We start from the raw sequence: 21463 nt of genomic DNA, 5'->3' as shown, positions 1-21463 counted from the left end.
CCACCAAGGCTGACCAGAGCTTAAACAGGTTGGTTTGTTTACAAGTGTGGTCCCTTGGGGTCAACCAACACTTGAAACAAACTCATACTGTTATGCTGTACTTGAAGAAAGGGTGTGTAAATCCTGATCTTCTAATAGAAGTATCTGGAAGGCTTTTGTGCAAGTTCCAGAGAGGCACACCTAGCCTATAGGCAGAAGACATGCCCTGGGGACACGGGAGCTCAATTAAGCAGTGCATTTTTTAAATACTTTTATTTACATAAAATAAAAGCTGATTGATATTTTAAAACTAGACAGTAAAGTTTTAGACTGTATGGTGCAAAAGTATCAATTATGAAAATGCATCATTTTTCAAAAGCATGATCCCAACTTGTGTTAGGGCAGGGCCCTCTGAGAGATCTTTGCCCTCATTGTTTGCTTTCCTGCCTGACGTCATGTGGTGCATTATATTACCTCCTGTTAGAGACAGAAGTACACCTGGGAGAGGAGGCTGTCATGAACGGTATGGGTGTCATCGAGATGGATGGAGGTTCTTTCATTTTTTAGTTACTGAAAAATTATGAGAATGGAACTTTTTAATTTTCTCACTTTTCTTGGAATTGGAGCTGTCCATCTATACCTGTCATTATTTTGTGCAGTACGCAATAGTAAAAAAGGTAATTCACCTCTATTTTGTTTATTTTGCAAAGTGAATCCTGCACAGGTTTACACTTCAAAATGGCTGAAAAGTGATTTTTAAACACTTATGACGTACTTTCTGACATTCTGTTTTTCAAAATGTGAACATTACAAATGTTTAAACCATTGAAGGAATTGGTGAAAAAAACAGAACTGTTGGTTTTCAGGGTTTTTAAATTTTTAAGGATCGGTTTTCAAACTGAGTGGATTTCTTTAAAAATTTGAAATTAAGGTTTATTTTAAAATGACAAAAATGTGCCATTTGGTACAAGCAAGACTCCCCACACAATGGAAGAAGATAAAAGTAAGTACAAGCAAGTGGCAAAATAATGGGTGATTTATAAAAAATTAAATACTTTCAAAAACATTTTTCTTTTAATCTTATGAACAAGTAGTCTAAACCAATTTGTAATGAAACTCTCAGGCGTTTTTTTTTATCTAACAAATGCTCAGTATGTTCCCCTCATGTCAATCCAGTCAAGTTCATCCCAGGCCCTTTATTTTTAAATTGCTCTGTACAAAGGCCTGCAGTATTAATTTTGACCACAATAAAGTAAAAATGGAGAACGCAAGAGCTTATTAATATTGTTCCTGCTCACTTCCGTACAGAACCAAACTGTCATGCACCTTCAGCACTAAATATATGCCTTACACTGCAAAGTGTCAAGAGTGAATTTCCCCTTTTCTATATAATATATACTGTGTTAAGTTTTCAGACCATCTCATTACAGGGAAAAGCATCAATGTGGCCGAAGCCAATCCGAAAAGCACTGGTTTCAATGCAGGAAACAGAGATCAGCAGCATATCCACCAGTTCTGCACATAGAGAAATGATAGTTTCCATAATGCACATCGTCTGCATGTCCATCCATCCATCCATTGTCTCCCGCTTATCCGAGGTCGGGTCGCGGGGGCAGCAGCTTGAGCAGAGATGCCCAGACTTCCCTCTCCCCGGCCACTTCTTCTAGCTCTTCCGGGAGAATCCCAAGGCGTTCCCAGGCCAGTCGAGAGACATAGTCCCTCCAGCGTGTCCTGGGTCTTCCCCGGGACCTCCTCCCGGTTGGACGTGCCCGGAACACCTCACCAGGGAGGCGTCCAGGAGCCATCCTGATCAGATGCCCGAGCCACCTCATCTGACTCCTCTCGATGCGGAGGAGCAGCGGCTCTACTCTGAGCCCCTCCCGGATGACTGAGCTTCTCACCCTATCTTTAAAGGAAAGCCCAGACACCCTGCGGAGGAAACTCATTTCAGCCGCTTGTATTCGTGATCTCGTTCTTTCGGTCACTACCCATAGCTCATGACCATAGGTGAGGGTAGGAACATAGATCGACTGGTAAATTGAGAGCTTCGCCTTGCGGCTCAGCTCCTTTTTCACCACGACAGACCGATGCAATGCCCGCATTACTGCGGATGCCGCACCGATCCGCCTATCGATCTCACGCTCCATTCTTCCCTCACTCGTGAACAAGACCCCGAGATACTTGAACTCCTCCACTTGGGGCAGGATCTCGCTACCAACCCTGAGAGGGCACTCCACCCTTTTCCGGCTGAGGACCATGGTCTCGGATTTGGAGGTGCTGATTCTCATTCCAGCCGCTTCACACTCGGCTGCGAACCGATCCAGAGAGAGCTGAAGATCACGGCCTGATGAAGCAAACAGGACAACATCATCTGCAAAAAGCAGTGACCCAATCCTGAGCCCACCAAACTGGACCCCCTCAACACCCTGGCTGCGCCTAGAAATTCTGTCCATAAAAGTTATGAACAGAATCGGTGACAAAGGGCAGCCCTGGCAGAGTCCAACTCTCACTGGAAACGGGTTTGACTTACTGCCGGCAATGCGGACCAAGCTCTGGCACCGATCGTACAGGGACTGAACAGCCCTTATCAGGGGGGCCGGTACCCCATACTCTCGGAGTACCCCCCACAGGATTCCCCGAGGGACACGGTCGAATGCCTTTTCTAAGTCCACAAAACACATGTAGACTGGTTGGGCAAACTCCCATGCACCCTCCAGGACCCTGCTAAGGGTATAGAGCTGGTCCACTGTTCCGCGACCAGGACGAAAACCACACTGTTCCTCCTGAATCCGAGGCTCGACTATCCGACGGACCCTCCTCTCCAGGACCCCTGAATAGACTGTTCCAGGGAGGCTGAGGAGTGTGATCCCTCTGTAGTTGGAACACACCCTCCGATCCCCCTTCTTAAAGAGGGGGACCACCACCCCGGTCTGCCAATCCAGAGGCACTGTCCCTGATGTCCATGCGATGTTGCAGAGGCGTGTCAGCCAAGACAGTCCTACAACATCCAGAGCCTTGAGGAACTCCGGGCGTATCTCATCCACCCCCGGGGCCCTGCCACCAAGGAGTTTTTTGACCACCTCGGTGACCTCAGTCCCAGAGATGGGGGAGCCCACCTCTGAGTCCCCAGGCTCTGCTTCCTCATTGGAAGGCATGTTAATGGGATTGAGGAGGTCTTCGAAGTATTCCCCCCACCGACCCACAACGTCCCGAGTCGAGGTCAGCAGCGCACCATCCCCACCATATACAGTGTTGACACTGCACTGCTTCCCCTTCCTGAGACGCCGGATGGTGGACCAGAATCTCCTCGAAACCGTCCGAAAGTCATTCTCCATGGCCTCCCCAAACTCCTCCCACGCCCGAGTTTTTGCCTCAGCAACCACCAAAGCCGCATTCTGCTTGGCCTGCTGGTACCTATCAGCTGCCTCCGGGGTCCCACAGGACAAAAGGGTCCTGTAGGACTCCTTCTTCAGCTTGACGGCATCCTTCACCGCCGGTGTCCACCAGCGGGTTCGGGGATTGCCGCCACGACAGGCACCGACCACCTTACGGCCACAGCTCCGGTCAGCCGCCTCAACAATAGAGGCACGGAACATGGCCCATTCGGACTCAATGTCCCCCACCTCCCTCGGGATGTGGTCGAAGTTCTGCCGGAGGTGGGAGTTGAAGCTACTTCTGACAGGGGGTTCTGCCAGACGTTCCCAGCAGACCCTCACAGCACGTTTGGGCCTACCACGCTTGACCGGCATCCTCCCCCACCATCGAAGCCAACTCACCACCAGGTGGTGATCAGTTGACAGCTCCACCCCTCTCTTCACCCGAGTGTCCAAGACATGTGGCCGCAAGTCCGACGACACGACCACAAAGTCGATCATCGAACTGAGGCCTAGGGTGTCCTGGTGCCAAGTGCACATATGAACACCCCTATGCTTGAACATGGTGTTCGTTATGGACAATCCGTGACGAGCACAGAAGTCCAATAACAAAACACCGCTCGGGTTCAGATCAGGGGGGCCATTCCTCCCAATCACGCCCTTCCAGGTCTCACTGTCATTGCCCACGTGAGCATTGAAGTCTCCCAGCAGAACGAGGGAGTCCCCAGAAGGTATGCCCTCTAGCACCCCCTCCAGGGACTCCAAAAAGGGTGGGTACTCCGAACTGCTGTTCGGTGCATACGCACAAACAACAGTTAGGACCCGTCCCCCCAACCGAAGGCGAAGGGAGGCTACCCTCTCGTCCACCGGGGTAAACCCCAATGTACAGGCTCCAAGTCGGGGGGCAATAAGTATACCCACACCCGCTCGGCGCCTCTCACTGGGGGCAACTCCAGAGTGGTAGAGAGTCCAGCCCCTCTCAAGGAGATTGGTTCCAGAGTCCAAGCTGTGCGTCGAGGTGAGTTCGACTATATCTAGCCGGAACCTCTCAACTTCGCGCACTAGCTCAGGCTCCTTCCCCTTCAGAGAGGTGACATTCCACGTCCCAAGAGCCAGTTTCTGTAGCCGAGGATCGGACCACCAAGGTCCCCGCCTTCGGCCACCACCCAACTCACACTGCACCCGACCTCCTTGGCCCCTCCCATAGGTGGTGAGCCCATGGGAAGGGGGACCCACGTTGCCTCTTCGGGCTGTGTCCGGCCGAGCCCCATGGGTGCAGGCCCGGCCACCAGGCGCTTGCCATCGAGCCCCACCTCCAGGCCTGGCTCCAGAGTGGGGCCCCGGTGACCCGCGTCCGGGCAAGGGAAAACGCCGTCCAAAATTGTTTTTCTTCATAGGAGGTTTGTTTAACCGCTCTTTGTCTCATCCCTCACCTAGGACCAGTTTGCCTTGGGTGGCCCTACCAGGGGCATAAAGCCCCGGACAACAGAGCTCCTAGGATCATTGGATCACTCGTCTGCATGTGTACTGTATATTCACTGTAAATGTGGGGACCAAAATCCTACATCTATCCCAGGCTGAGATTTTGAGTCCTAGGTTCTGAAGTTTTAAGGGAGTCCCGCTAGCCATGCTGCGGCCTGAAATTTAAACAAATCGTGACACTTTTTTTTTTTTTTTTTTTTTTTTTAAATCTGACTTGATCCTTCTGATTATTAAAACGCATGGCCATTTCTCTAAAAACTTTGAATAAGTATCCTTGCTTAGGAAGCCGAACTTATTTTATTTTAATATTAGAATACAAAACCTGGGTTGAGAAGTAGATGGGAGTGTGTTTAATGTAAATTTAAATGTATGTTTTCATTTAATCTGTATCAGCACAATAGCATTTTTTCTTAGTATATGGTATATACATTTATTTAAAAATGCTAAAGTAACTTTGCAGTTACCCTCCGTGCCCTTTGGTCACTTACTCCCCCACCGACGAGGTTTCCTTAACACTGAAGATGTTGTTCATCTCCTTAAAAGGTGTCCGCCTTCTCTCCAAAATCATTTTGTGCTTTTCGTTCGCCGGTGGCACACTGGAGGTTTCGTGGCGGCACCGCGAAGGAGGACGCGTCACGACAAGGGGGCGGGGTAAATGCCCTGTCGTCACATTGACGCCGACTCGTGGCTTCTGCACAAACGAGGAGACACTTCCTTGTCGCCCTGCCCATAGCGGGAGGTGCCAGCGTTGCTAGCCACGCCCCCACGGGCTACAGGCAGCAGGCATATGTGTTCAGAGGTGGCCGCGCGGAATCACAAGCAGCGGTGTCTCTTCTTGGAAGGCTGTTTTTGTCGCGGGCGCTGAGGATCCTCGCCAGGAAGACATGGACGATCTCGGTAGGAGCTTTTGGGGGGGTTGGAAAGGCTCCGCTTGTGGAGGGAGCTTCGCGATTTTCTCAGAAGCTGGTTGGGGCAGGCCGCTGGAGTAGCGGTGGGGTTGAGATAAAGGGCGAGAGGCACCTGGACGAGCTACACGGGGGCCGCTCCTTGTAGAACTTTAAGAGTGAGGAGCTCGACGGGCTCAGTGTTCTGTTGATGGGCCCGTGGGAGGGAAGTCGGGGATTTATTCTGCACTCTTTGAATCGCTGAATGGATTCCCAAAAGTTGCGTAGGTTCATTATCTTCCATTTATGCCCTTTAACTTCAATTTTTTTTTCGCACGTGCTTGTTTGCTGTATGATGTGCCCAGAAGTCGCATCTTGTTGCCCAGAAGTCGAATTCTGTGTTACTTCGGCATTTTTGTGGGAGTAGTGCACCGTACCCCCGCCTAACATTTAGTCTGCGTCGTGCTCCGCAATTAAACAAATGGACCCGAGCAGCTCTCCAGAGTCGCCTGTTTTCTTCCAAGTTTGTTGTGAGTTGCATTCCTTTGGATGATTTGATCGGGAGTAGCTTATCTGTCAGACTTCCCTACGCCGAATAAGACGGGGTTGCTTCGCCTTTGATTTTTTTTCTTTTTCAATTTTCGTTCAGTTGTGCAGTAAACTTTTTTCCTTTTGCCAAGTTTTCTTTACATTACCTGACTGGGCCCGGAGGCAGCAGTTTTCGAGATAATTTTGGTGAAAGTGCATGCCATGAAGCGGAATTGAGGTGCGGCATTTAAGAGAAGTTTTTGGGTCAGCAGACGTTCAGAAAGCCAAAGGCTTCCTCATCTCCACCCAAGTCAGGCCTTTCATGTTTGAGTTTTGAAAATAAAAAAAACTCCACCTTCTCAAAAAAAATTAAATTGGCTCGATTTATTCTTAAGTTGTATTCTTTTGTGCTTTCTTCCTTTGCAGTCATACTTTTCATTACATTTTTAATATTCTTAGCTATTGATACATTTGATCTAAGTTTGCGCTTGCCTCTGCTGTTAGTTGTGCGCATAGGGTTACTGGCAATTTGGTTTTTTATAATTGTATTTTTTGTTTTCTCCAAAAAAGGGAACGGAAGGGGTAAGTCAGCTGTGTGAGTGGATTGTTATGACATCCATTGATCCCCGTGGCAAATTCTCTTTGGTTAACATGGCAGGCCCCACTCCTGCTTGGATACCAGGCACATTCTCACTCACTGAGGAAAAGTGGCAATTCCATTTGCCCCATGTATTTATACTCCGACAGGACACACGTTTTGGGAGGTGGTGAGGGTGTAGATGCAGAAAGTATCCCAGTTAGGAATGGAAATGGGGTCCATGTGCTTTGAGGCAGTAGTGCTTAATGCTGTGCCCCACTATTCCTTGGCATACATAATACAACTGAGGCTGTGGACATGCAGACTGCTCTGAATTGAACTAGGGTGTAAAGCAGTAATGCCACCTGCTGTGCCTTTCAACTCTTCCCCCTATCCTTTATCTCCATGAATAAAATAGTTTTTAATTAAGCTGTGAGATGACTGTTTAGAGATCAGTGGATGTAAATATTGAAAACAATTAATAGTATTCTTTGCAGAGGATTCATGGATTTATCCTGTACAGTATAAATCCACACCTGTGCTGGTAGAGGAAGTTAGTGCAACCTGCTTAGTGTTTTATCAGTTGTGATATGTTAACTGAACCAGCACCTAGAGGCAGAGATTTATAATCCATCTTTATAGCCACTATGCTTAAGTATCTTACTGCCAAAAGCTTGACCTACAACTTGTCTGTAATGTTGTTGGTTTTCATGTATGTTAATCAGTTTCTGGATTGTTTTCTGTGTGTTTTAGTAATTTATAAAATCTATGCTTTCATTTACCGGAGATCTTGTCACAGTGCTCTGCACCTGCACTCAGTGAAGAGTGCTATATAATAATAAACTAAGTTGAATGTTGGTAGCTGTTATTCAGCTCACAGCATCTAAAGATTAACTGTTCCTCCATGTTTCCCTCTGATATGAAGAATTTAAGGAATTTACGTGGGATTGATCTTTCACATCACCAGTTTTTAATAATAAAATTCCATAGGCTGTTGACTGTGATACCAGTTGGCTGCTCTGCTGGTAGGGAATGAATATTATTTTTTACATTATAAAGCAGTTTGTAGGCAAATTAAAAAAAAAAAAAAACATAAATGAAAAATTATCTTTTGTTTTAATTTAACCTAGTTAGTAAATTGTGGTTAGAAAAGTTATTTTGTCCTTGAAGGTCAGATTTTCCCAAAATATCCCAATGTTTAACTTTAAAACACAATATGCTGTGTTTGTTGCTTTTGGATGCTGCCTTTGTTTGGGTTTTTTTAGACGCTGTGATTATTCCTTGGGCATTGCAGTTGGTGTATCGTGTACAAGTGAATGTGTGTGAATGTGTGTGCATGTGTGTCATGTACCGCAATCAGATTTCTGTTCAATTGTGTCCAGTGCTGCTAGGAAAGGGCCTGACTCATTCATATCCACTGGTCTTCAAGTAATTTGGGTGGGTGAGCGATGCAGAATGGTGTTTGAAACGTCTGCAGTAGATTGCCGAAATTGAGTTTTTGTTCTCTTTCTTAAATATCCAAATATTTTACAATTGAATAATTCTCGATTTTTTTTTGTTTGTTTTTTTTTTGTCACTTTTATTGTAGACTAGTTCTTTTTTTTTTGAGATTTATTTTATGATTCCTGTTTTTCCATATTAGAATCCAGTTAGACTTTTACACAAGATTACACACTCTTTAAGACTGTTAAAATAATGACTTGAACAGTTATTATTTTGTTTTCTGTCTCCGTGTATTGGCTTGTATTGCTTTGTTATGAAAAGTCACTGTAAGTATTCGCTCCCATTTTTACTATGGCCAAAAAACAAAACCACGTTTTCTAGTTCTTTCATCCCCTCCCGCTTGGCTAACTGTAGTTTGTGGTTTAATTCATTAAGTGAATTGTCTAGCCTACCCCCTGATATTTAAGAAAACATATTCTTGTGATTCAGTAAAGGTCAGCGACGTAGTTGGAAACTGAGGATCACTCCTTTTTGGTTCCTGACCATAAATAGCATCCAGCAATGAAAGGCCAGAATAAACAGGGCTCCAGTGTTCTCATTCTGGCCTACAGAAAGAATACTTTGAATGCACAGCCGTTGACGGGAGGCCTTGAATTCCTTAAAGCAGAAGTTGTACTGCGAGATTAAAGTACATTTGAGGGTTGTATAGCTTGTTGTTTCTGGTTATGGTGTTGGTAAGCTGCTTTTCTATTTTAACTGGTGCTGGCTTCTAGTATTCAAAGTTTGCTTTAAATCTCTTGTATTAGTAACTCCCTTTGGAATGTCATTAGCCTGCTTAACCACTTGTTTAATCAGGAGATGAATGTAAATATTTTTTTTTTTGTAGGACATTAAGAATTCATTGTGTAACTGTGCATGACGGTACTTAACTTTTACATGGAGTGGAGGATTGGACTGTTGTCTTCAGACTGTGCACTTTCTCTGTGTGATACTGGCTGTCAGAAATACTAGGAACTGCAGCCGTGATGAAGGGTCTTGTATGTCTGGCCTAACTGGGTGCTGTTTTTTCATGTCCTTTATTTAGCTCCTAGTTGGCCTGCTATCTCATCTGCTGAGCAAGCACCAGGTAACAGCAGAGTCCCTGTCTCTCAGTTCCTAGTGCTATTTCAGGCGTGCTACAGTACTTGTTTGAAGCCTTTTGAGCTGCTGCTTTCTTTTCCACTGCTGGTTATTTATTAACCTAAGTACTGAACAGGATTGAAATGAGGCGCTTGATGTGGTGGTTAAGCCAACATTTAAATAAAGTGTTATAAAGGAAGTTTGTGTGTTCGCACGTTACTGTTTTTTAGCAGATTTGATGGAGGTTTAATATGATAAAAGTAATACCTGTCACGAATCACAATTGTACTGAACTTTTAACCAGCATTACTGGAAGTATCATATGAAAGGTGCCATAAAGCACAAATATCTATCTTCTGGTTAGAAATGTGTTTGAGCTGCTCTCTTTTTATGTTTGTAGACTTCCTTTGGTTAGTCAGCTTTTGACAGATCATATACTTTTTTAGTTCTCAGTGTGTTTTCCAGAGTGGACAGTTAACCCAAGCAATTTTTTTTCTTTTAAATACACAGCATACAGTTTTTGCGTCTTCTATGATTTGGACCGTGACACTTTCTTCTTTTGTCCAGTCATCAATATAAATAACCTCCTTCCTTTTAGGCTTTTTGGAAAAATCTAAAACCAAATTTTACTTTTCTTGTCTTATCATGAAGTACTCCAAAGATTAATCTAAGTTAGCCTGTAAACTAGGATGTTCCAATCTAGTCTTTCTTGTATACCCCACTTTAGGACCATAACCAAGTTACTTAAGTTGCTTGTGTTTCAGCTGTAAATCTATTAAAAGAATTGCCTTTTTCCCCCTATGTTGCACATTGTGCTGATGTGAATTACATCTCAAATTTACATTACAGGGAGCGAAGCTCATCCAAGTGTCAGGAAACCAGTCCATCCACTAGTTTTCAGTAAAGCGGTGCTGCATTTGAATGTGAATGTTACACGGCTGTCCAGAGTTGTGAGGTTTATATGTTTGCTTTGTAAAGAGTTGGGTTTTTTTTTTTTTGTTTTGTTTTGGTTTTTTTTTTGGACACGGTGCTTTTTAAAATATAGCCAGACACACATTAAGACAGCCCTCTGTCTTTATTTATAAGTATCTTGGGAGGAATACAGGGCAGTGGGATGTATTTTAAGGCTGTAGTGAATACAGTGTGTGGAAGCTTGGTTGATGGTCTTCAGTGAGAGCCTCAAATGAAGTAACATGCTCAAGTCTTTTAACTTTTCCAGACGGCCCACATTTGCTTAAGCTGGCAAGCCCCTTTTCTCTGTGAGAACTTACACTTGTGAAACATCATGTAGACATTAGCAACTTTCTGATAGATATACAGCATTTATAATTAGTATGACATTGGTCTTAGACAGAATTAAATATATTACCCTCCCCACCCCGTCATCTTATCTGCAACCTTGTGGAAAATGTCGACATGGGGACTACAGTTCCTATCAGCCCATGTGCTGCTCCAGATTTCATCAGTGCTTACAAAGTTTAAACCTGGCATGTCATTGAAGGTACCAACATTGTTTTTTCCCACAACAATTTTGGGATAACAATTTAATTGTGTTGCTGTAGTACAGAATTTACCTGAGAGTCCATCTTTTTGTCTAATCTTGGATTGTGTTTAGACAGGTTGCATTTACAGACCACTTTCCCGTGTTTATTTTAATCTGGAGAAATGTTACCAAACAAGAAGCAATCTTAATTTCTTTCTTTTCTACACCCCCTCCCACAAAAAACTTAAAACTCCCAAACCCAAATACCTTTTTTTTTTTTAGAAAATTGTTATTGCAAACTCGCACACGAAATGTGCAATATTTAGAAGGAATATCTGCTTTTTTCAGTAATTTGTTACTCTTCTATATTTTCTGTGCTTAGTGTAGACTTCATCATAATAGTGTGTGCTGTTAACACTATGCACTTAATGAAAGGTTCTTACTCCCCTGTAGAAATGTAGTTTAGTAGTTGTTTTTCTCTCATAAAGCTCACTGATGCACAAAGACAAAAGAAGTACTTTTGACAATTACTGGCGCATGAAGTTACATTTCACTGAACTTACTAGATACAAATATTTGCGTTATTTATTTAATAATATGTGCACCAGAAATTAAAGCATACAACACAGGTTCATTTAAACTTAAAAAGGTGGGATTGCATTCCACGCTATATTTTATTTGTGGCCCTGTGTATATCTGGAAGTTTATTCCTTTTTCACATTTTATTTGGGAGGAATTACTGTTTATTAGTTATTGTTACTGCCTCACCATTTAAAGAGTTAGTATGTTCTCTTTGTGTCCATGTGGACATTGGACTTGTATGACCATATTCACCAGTGTGTGTGTGCGTGCATGCATGCCCTATGATATACTGGCATCCCCCCTGCTCTTTCCCTCTGTTCATTGCTGTTCATTCAGACTCCAGTATTCTGTAAGTCCATAATGGATGTTTGCATTCAGAATGTGAATCTTATGAAGTTTTATAGATTAAAAAAAAAAAAAAAAAGTAAACGCAAGGGTATGTGTTCACACATACAAAGTAAGCTTGCAAACTTTAAAAAGCTATTTAGGGGAAAGCTGTGTGTGCTGTAAAAAAAATGAAGTGCAGATCTGATGTATGTGTTAACACAATTTCACCTGTCAGGTTCAGCGTGCAAAAAAAAGAGAACTAGAAAGTTCTAAGTAACTTTGAATAGCAATTTTGCATATTGAGTTTATTAAAACAGTACATTTCATAATCCTGCAAGGTATAAAATACATTTAGAATTTGTAACTTTGCAATATTTTGGATGATTTTGGGTTTATTTGCAATGCACATTTGATGGGCTTATTGATTTGATATCAATCTTGACAAACATTGATATATAATGTAAAAAGATTTTCATGTACCTGAAAAAGGAAACTTGGTCTATATATTTCTAGATAAATCATGATTTTGAAAAGACTAATTGATTATTTGCATAAACCAAGTTTTAATTGCTTTATCAGCAGAGTCGCGATAAATTTTATAGTTATAAACTAATTGAGTGACATAAACCTTATTAGTCCTGCCTGACTAGCCATGTTCTAAATCCTCTTTGTATGCAGTGCTCTGTGCTTCAGCCAACACTAATTATGGTTAATTTACTAGCAATCCAGTGGTTCACCATTTACTAAAGATATGGAACGGACATTGGCCACATTTTCAAGCAGAGATGTATCTCAAGAGTATATCAAGGAAACTGTCTTAATTTTTTTGAGGAATGACGAGGAAGAGATCTCCTTAACTAAAATTTCAGCAAAGTAGTGGAACTTGGCCATTTATGAAATACACTCTACTAAAATATGCATTAACCATGCCCTAATTTAATTAAAGCATTTTCACATTTATCTCCTCTAAAATTGTTTAAAATATATCTGGGGCAAGATTCAACTTGTGAGGAAGATCATTGGGCACCTGCGTCACTAGGTCACATATTTTGGAAAGACAAATATGTTTGCACAGAATGGTTTCTCTCTCAAATAGCATGTGTTTTAAAATCACTCCTATCACCTTAATAGCAATGTTTGGGTAATAACACAATGGAGAAAAAGTGTACTATGCAAAGTTGCATATACTATGCTACAGCATAATACTTAAACTAAGGATTCTTTTGCTCATGTGGAAGACTCCCAATCCATCTTTGATCATCCATTCGGAAAACAATGTTCTATATTTCAAATAGTAAAAATTACATTTTGTTGAAGGGGATCAATTAAGATTTTTTTCTTTTTTCCCCCCATTTAATATAATTGTAAAGTAAACCTGCTGAGCCTGTGCTCAATCCCTTATTTTACTTGCTGTTTTGTCTCATATGAAGTGTTGGTTAAGATGGAGTGCTGTAGGTTGGCTTATGTTTTATGTTGTGTTTCTTAAATAGGTTCATAAAATGCTATAAACAAATTTTGCTGAAGTACTTGCTTGGATTACAATAGATAATAAACAAAATGTGGTACTAACTGAACTAAAAAGGAGAACATGTAAGCAGTGACATGTTGTAGCCCTACTCTCCTAAGCCTTGTATGCTGGCACAGTGACTGATGAAATCACACATTATTCCTAATCATAGAATCAGATTGACAGTGTATATGTAATTTATTAGTGAACTGTTTGGAATCAAAGCAGAACTTTCAATTTTAATCTGTAGCTCTGTGAGTACTGTAGAGGTATAGTCCTCATTGCCTATCTGTCATTTCCTGGAAATCTGTTGATGTAAGCATTGTATGACATAAAATGGGAACCTTTTTGAAAAGAGCTTTCATTTTGCAGTTGCTTATGTAAGTAGCTACATTGTTTATTTTTCCTGCTGATACCTGAGCAAAAAAAAAGGACATCTTTAAATCACTTAAGGGGTTTTCTGTGCTGCTCCTCAGCTACTCCATAAATAAAATGTTTGTTTAGATAGGTTAACTGCTCTCCTAGTTAATTTAATTGCTGTCCAGCCCTGCAAGCAGGTCCTCCAACTTAGAGGGAAAACTTGGTGGTTAGTGGCAGGATTGGCAGTCTATCCACCACCAAAAAAAAAGAAAAAACTCACTGTTCCAGTGTGGTGCTGAGGTGTCACTGGCTGCTCTCAGGTCCCATTGCAAGTGGTTCATTGTTTGGTGAGTGTGACAACAATGCTGTAATCCAGTGCATGCGCCCAACCCCTAACCTCAGTGTTATTTTTAATCTCCTTACTTTCTTATTGATGATTTAGTTTTTTCTTCATGAACTACATGATCCCTTTATAATTGCCTGCAGGCTACTAGTTTTAAAAAATAGATTTTGGAAGTGCAGTCCATACCTTTCATATAAATAGGAAAGTGACTTAAGCAGACTCCTCCTAGTTCAACAGTTTGGGAAGCTGACGGGAGAGTCCAAAAGAAGTGAATTTCAGACAGAAAAAGTGCGTAAACAAGTGATTCCCAATATACTGTACTTGCAGCCTGGAGTAAGCTAGTCTGTCACTCTTTTTTGAGATTCTTGGGTCTGTTGGCTTCTAGATACATAGGTACTTTATTTATCCAAAGGGAAAAATTCGGAATTTTAAGCCAGTCATACCAGCAGCATCAGGCTTTAATGCAGAACTTATAAGAATGGAATGTATTTCACTTATGTTTATATTTTATGGGGTGTAGTTTTATGGTTTCTGCAGTGATCATGTATTTTTTCAACCTATTACCGAAGGCATTCACCCTTAAAACATCTGATTTCTGGTTCAGTTTCACCTTTAAATCATGATATGACCCTGAGCATGTCATTTAATCTGCCTGTTTTGCAACTGTTAAAAATATGCCGTAACAGTGTTAGACGTGGGAGTCTGTATAAGTGCAGTAATACCTCGGCTGACTGATGCAGTTGTGCAGCAACCAGAAGATTAATGTTGGCTTAGCTGGTTTATTTTGCTTGTGACATGTCCATAATGGAGTTGGGAGTAGGAAGGCCAGTGTTTGATTCCATATGGAGAAAAATACCCTAAGATTGAAGATCTCAGTTAAAATATTAACCAGTACTTTGCAGCTTTGTAGTTGCAAAGCAATTGGAGATGGTATTTACTAAAGAAAAATGTTATATATACAGATCAGCATATGTTAAAAGCAGTTGTAAATCTCTGACAATTATCCTGTTTATCAAATCTGAAATATGAATCCAATTGAAGAGGCAAAGGAAATGGAAGCTTTTGAGGATGGATTTGAAAAAGGCAACATTGTTATCTCTGGAATCAGTTTCTGGGCAGTTTCCTTTATTATTTTATTGAGTGAAGATTCTACCACTCCTACCCTTTGGGGATTTATTAGAAGAACAGTTTAGTTCAAAATACTTTTTTTTTTTTTTTTATAATTGTCTTGCTTTTTAGTCATTCATGTGTGTTCAGATCATAGTGTATATATATATTATTTATATACAAATTTATGTATGTATGTATTTATTTAAAGAACTTCTGTAAAAAGCCAAATGTCCTCCTGGGGACAAATAAATATCTGTCTGTCTGTCTATTATCATTTTAAACAAATGGCAAGAGCTAAAAGGCTAGATCATAATCAACAACATACTTTCATTTTGGAATTTTCATCAAAAACATGAGTTGATATTGTTTATAGAAATGAAGGACCTTCATTGTGTTTTTCCTCATTGTTGTTGCTTCAGAGTGTTTTTTATATTTGATTTGATAATAACTATTTTACAGTTGATGGGCTTAGGTATTTCGAGGTGTTTAGTCTTTTGTAAGAAGCTGAGCACATAGGGTAAGCAGATCTGTGGTGAATTTTATGATGTCATGCAAAGTGTTTGCTCAGGGTAACATAGTGTTATTGTGCCATAACAGTAATAAATTGGTCATTTTTGTGGAAGCAGGGGTCACTTTAATTTTCCTTTTTTGTAATATAAAGTACAGTGATCCCTCGCTATATTGCGCTTCGCCTTTCGCGGCTTCATTCTATCGCGGATTTTATATGTAAGCATATTTAAATATATATCACGGATTTTTTGCTGGTTCGTGGATTTCTGCGGACAATGGGTCTTTTAATTTCTGGTACATGCTTCCTCAGTTGGTTTGCCCAGTTGATTTCATACAAGGGACGCTATTGGCAGATGGCTGAGAAGCTACCCAACTTACTTTTGTTTCTCTCTCTCTCGCTGACTTTCTCTGATCCTGACATAGGGGGTGTGAGCAGGGGGGCTGTTCGCACACCTAGACGCTACGGACGCTCGTCTAAAAATGCTGAAAGATTATCTTCACGTTGCTACCTTCTGTGTGCAGCTGCTTCCTGAAGCGACATGCTGCACGATGCTTCGCATACTTGAAAGCTCAAAGGGCACGTATTGATTTTTCACTGTTTGTTTTCCTCTCTCTCTCTCTCTCTCTCTCTCTCTCTCTCTCTCTGCTCCTGACGGAGGGGGTGTGAGCTGCCGCCTTCAACAGCTTTGTGCCACGGTGCTTCGCATACTTAAAAGCCAAACAGCCCTATTGATTTGTTTGGTTTTCTCTCACTTTCTGACATTCAGTGCTCCTGACGCGCACTCCTTTGAAGAGATATGTTTGCATTCTTTTAATAGTGAGACTGAACTGTCATCTCTGTCTTGTCATGGAGCACAGTTTAAACTTTTGAAAAAGAGACAAATGTTTGTTTGCAGTGTTTGAATAACATTCCTGTCTCTCTACAACCTCCTGTGTTTCTGCGCAAATCTGTGACCCAAGCATGACAATATAAAAATAACCATATAAACATATGGTTTCTACTTCACGGATTTTCTTATTTCGCGGGTGGCTCTGGAACGCAACCCCCGCGATGGAGGAGGGATTACTGTATTCAGCAGTTGTTGTATCCCAATGGGATTCCCATTCATTATAGGATGGCTTGGACCTGGTAGCACAGTGTCCATTAATTCATTAATTCAGCCAAATTTCAAAATTACGTTGAGAGAGTATTTATAACACAGGGAAGCCAGTATTTGAATAGTTAAACATGTTGTTTGTTAAACATTGACACATCCTAACAGATAATCTGCTTATTTATTGCCCATTGCACAGGATATACCACTGAGGATTTTGTAAGCAATCTAATTTTACAACTGTGTAAAGACATGTCAATTTGAAGTTTTGTGTGTTAAGTTTGAGTGTTCGGGTTTTATCCATCCATCAATCCTCTTCCGCTTATCCGAGGTCGGGTCACGGGGGTAGCATTTTGAACAGAGATGCCCAGACTTTCCTCTCCCCGGCCACTTCTTCTAGCTCTTCTGGGAGAATCCCGAGGTGTTCCCAGGCCAGCCGGGAGACAGTCCCTCCAGCGTGTCCTGGGTCTTCCCCGGGGCCTCCTCCCGGTTGGACGTGCCCAGAACACCTCACCAGGGAGGCGTCCAGGAGGCATCCTGATCAGATGCCCGAGCCTCCTCATCTGACTCCTCTCGATGCGGAGGAGCAGCGGCTCTACTCTGAGCCCCTCCCGGATGACTGAGCTTCTCACCCTATCATTAAGGGTTTTATATTAACAGAATATCAAAGTTTCAAAATTTCCTTCAAAAGGAAAGCCAAGAATTTGCTCCAAGTGATTTTGTTTGAAATAGTTGTTGTATGGCTATAGGAAGAAATCACAATGCATTAACATATGCAGGATACATGCATTTAAAATGTGTATGTATTTCTGTTACTGTCCAATTAATTTCTTAAGCATATTAAAGTTCACAAAATAAGGCCACCAGATGCCATCTTGTTTAAGTTTTATGTTGTTAATCTGTCCTGATAACAATCTAAACAATATCAAATGTCTTAAGCGACCAAATTATAATAATTGCAGTGTGATCCTATATTGGTCATGTCATACACAGAGTACATGAATATTGGCAAACCAGTAATGGCACACTGCACGATAACGTGTAGTGAATACACTTGATTTGAGCATTCCTAGTTTTCATAGTCTTTCTCGGTATGTTTAGCATTCGTTTGCTCAGAGGTTGATGCGCTTGCTGCTTCCTGAGCAGCTCTTCTTTTCTCCACCCTGGCGGCCCACTTCTTCTCTTCTACCATTGGCATCTTTTTGCGTTAAAACTAAGTCAGTGTTTGTGTTGCAATTACTTAGTACATTTTCTTTAATTTTTCACTTAAGCTGGCACTTAAGTCTTCAATCCGCCTCAAGAATGATTTAAGATATGAAGAGGTAGGAGAAGTGACAGCGAAGGTGGTAGAGAATGAGAACGGCGCCCTTACGCATGTGCTGCACAGCCGCCCTGCTGGCCGCTGCTGAGAGTTGATTCTGCAATAAAATAAAATAAAAAGAGGAATAACCTTGGAGGTCAATCATCACCCCGAAAGTGGATAGTAGACGTCACGTAGTATGTGTGTACCAAATTTCAGGTCAATTGGTCAAATGGTTTGTAAGCTACAGGTGATTTTTTTTTTTTTTTTTTTTTTTTTAAATCCCAGGATGAGACAAAATGAAGGAATTTCCTCTTAGGGAGATAACTTTAGTAGCCTCCAACCTTGTTTTCTGCATCACCTTCCTATGTCACATTTCTGCCTAAAACGTGGTAAATGATTTTTAATTTTTAAAATACTGATGCATATATGTCTACTGTATATGCCCATCCTGGGGTTTCTTGTTAAGGTGTTTTAGTATTTTTCTCAAGTTGATATCCCTCCTTATTGGAGGGTTGCTCAGCGCAGCATGCTGATACTGCGTAATCTGAATGCAGCCCTTTCACCTAACATTTGGTATATGTAAGAATTATGTGATCACAGATGCTCATTCAAACAGACATAAAACATCTATGTTGGAAAAGGGGAGATCATCTTAGTTTGTTACATATTAAGTAATAGGTTGGCTTATGGCAGATTTTTAACAGGTTTATTTTTTAAGGATGTAAAGTTACTCCCATTTCTTGATAGCACAGGAAATCGAGCTTGAGCTCATGCAGGATGTGTGTTGTGATTCTTGGCCAGATGCAGACCAATTGTTTTCCTGAAGATTGGTTGGAATGTCGTTTTGCTAAGACCGGGAACAGGATTTCTGCTGCCACCCCTCCGACCCCTTGTCTTTGAAGTGTGTAGAAATGTGTCTGTTAATATTGTTACCAGTTTTGCTTGCTTTCTTACAGCACACTGGTTTTCATGTAACTCTGGTATCTCCTCAAGTCTTAAATACAAAATGATAAATAAAGAAATATTTCATTAAGAATATTTTTGTATACCAATGCCTTTTCATTGTTAAAAAAGGAGAAAGACTATTGAAGAAATATGTCGAAGCCATTGATAATTTAACAATGAATTTTAGTAATTATTTTAACAAAGCATTTTTGACTTTATAATTGACTCTGTTCTCCATGAGAAGTCCTGTTTTTCAAAGCTGCTCCCTCTGCACAAAAATTCAAGGCTTTCCTCTGTGCCTGCCATCCTTTTGTCACCTTAATAATCCTTAATCATCGCCTGATTTCAAGACCTTTTAAATTAGTCCTTGTCTTATAGTTTTTTGTAATTATGTGTTAATGTCTTACTGATTTCAGAGAGGCACAATTAAGTACTATATATATATATATATATATATATAAATAATAAAAAAAAAAAAGTAGTAAGGGTTGTACATGTAGTTAAGTCTCGTATTAATCTCATACAGAACAAAACTGATGGCAATGTTAACAGCCAATAGGCTCAACATTTTCTTAAACACAGAGATTCTGCCTGACTACCATTTCTTTAATACAAATCCATTGATAGTATTCATTTTAAATGTAGCATGCTGTGGAGTTTGACTATTTACAGTATGCTAAATAAATTGCAAAAATCAACAAAAATAACCATACCATTTTCTAAGCATGTTTAACCCAGACCATGATCACGGGGGTCTGGAGCCCACCCCAACAAACATAAGGTGCAAGGTAGGAACAGTCGCCTGAACAAGGCACCAGACCATCGCAGGCTGAACACATACACACCCCAAGTCAAGTTGGGGAGCATGCACTGGTATAGTGTGTTGCCATACCCACCACACAACGAAACAGATTGGGATCCCGGTTGGCAACATCCCAGGCAGACACACGGTCCAATCCCACCCTCCGGAACTGACCTTCTATCTGCCGCAGCCAGGTGTTACGTGGGCGACCCCTCTGGCCTGGTCCAGCCACTGGGGTTTCCAACAATGAGGATCCTAAGAGCCGGATCACCCTCGGGGAATTGCGCCACATGGCCATAGTGCCATAACTGACGCTCCCTCACAATGCAGGTAATGTGCCTCACTTGGGACTCCATGAGCAACCACTCATTCGACACAAAATCAAACCAACAGTACCCAAGGATTTTCCGGAGAGACACAGTACCAAAGGAGTCCAGTCTCCATCTTAGGTCACTGGATAGCGTCCATGTCTTGCAACCATGTAGCAAGACATGAAGCACCAGGACTCTAAAGACTTGAACCTTCATTCTTTTGCATAGATATCAGGAGCGCCACACTCCCTTTTCCATTGACCTCATGACACCCCATGCACTCCCAATCCGTCTACTGACTTCATAGGAAGGGTCACCAGAGACATGAATGTCACTGCCAAGGTAAGTAAACCGATCGACAAGGGCCACTAGGGTCAGTATATTATCACCAGTCCACCTAACCTGTGTCTGTGTGGGTTTCCTCCTACAGTCCAAAGACTTGCAGAAGTACTTGCAAACTGAATGGTAAATTCCTCATAGTTCCAATTTTTTTTAAATGGTGGGGGTACCTAACCAAGTGTAGTGTTCCTGGTGAGTAGAGACTTCGGGAGCAGTAAATTGACTGAAAATATATTGGTGCTGGCACAAAGCCAGTGTGGTTTCATTAAGATAGACCACACATCTGATAACACAGAGGATAAATTAAGAACTTCTTAATTGAGAATATGTATGCAGTGGTCCCAAGGGACAGCAGAAAGGTCTAGGATGATCTGGTGGACCTAAGATTTTGTACAGCCCTGAAACTGACAACCTAGCCCTAAGGTTTAAAGGCTGCTCCCTACCACAGCCCTTTTGATTTTACAGTTGAGGGCAAGAGTTCAGCTGAGTAGCTTAAATCTAAATCCAAAAATTTGTTTTAAGTCTCTTAATTTCATGTGCATTACATTTCTATTCTTAAGTACTTGTTTGTATAATAAAAGTTATGCATTGTGTAACAGATGGCGGGGTCCCTTTTCTGGCCGAGACCTCTCCATAATGGAAGTACCGGGGGAATGAACATGGCACAGGGCATTACCTCCCCTGGAGCGCTAGATCACAGCCTCCCCCTGGGTTGCAGAGGTGCCTCGGAGTCCCACAGGTTTACATGGGAGTTGGAGTTAGGCACAGCCCAGTTGGATTCTGTGGGTGCCGCCAGGGTGTGCTGCAGGAGTGACAGAGCCCTAATACATTGGGCTTCTTCCATACCTGGAAGGACTTCCAGATCATGCTGATGGGCCACCTGAAGTGTTGCTAGGTGCAACATAAAACGGACATCCTCCCTTCATTCATGGAGCCAGAGACAGGAGGGAGAAGAAGAAGTATGCCGGGAGGAGTGGAGGCGGAGTAGAGGGAGAGATGGAGAAGAAAATAAAGAAAAGTGCTGTGTGCTTTTATTAATGGTGCTTTTGTACTGTAATGAG

General features: G+C 41.9%; 1 protein-coding gene across 4 annotated transcripts in view; it reads left to right on the top strand.

The window, feature by feature from the left end:
- The first annotated feature begins 5566 nt into the window (after positions 1-5566).
- LOC114668938 (paxillin-like) overlaps positions 5567-21463 on the top strand; it is a 79886-nt gene continuing 63989 nt past the window's right edge. For 2 of the 4 annotated variants that reach the window (XM_051921581.1, XM_051921582.1), the window contains exon 1: positions 5576-5732. In XM_051921581.1, coding sequence (XP_051777541.1) covers positions 5720-5732 — 13 coding nt within the window. In that variant the 5' untranslated portion in view covers positions 5576-5719. Of the gene's footprint in view, positions 5733-21463 lie in introns of all 4 variants that reach the window. The other 2 variants (XM_051921579.1, XM_051921580.1) reach the window with 2 other exon arrangements.

The sequence above is a fragment of the Erpetoichthys calabaricus genome, chromosome 18 (assembly GCF_900747795.2).
Source record: "Erpetoichthys calabaricus chromosome 18, fErpCal1.3, whole genome shotgun sequence".
In the NCBI taxonomy this organism is placed as follows: domain Eukaryota; kingdom Metazoa; phylum Chordata; class Cladistia; order Polypteriformes; family Polypteridae; genus Erpetoichthys; species Erpetoichthys calabaricus.
Note: the sequence above shows the minus strand (reverse complement) of the source record. Positions and strands in the feature narration are given on the sequence as shown.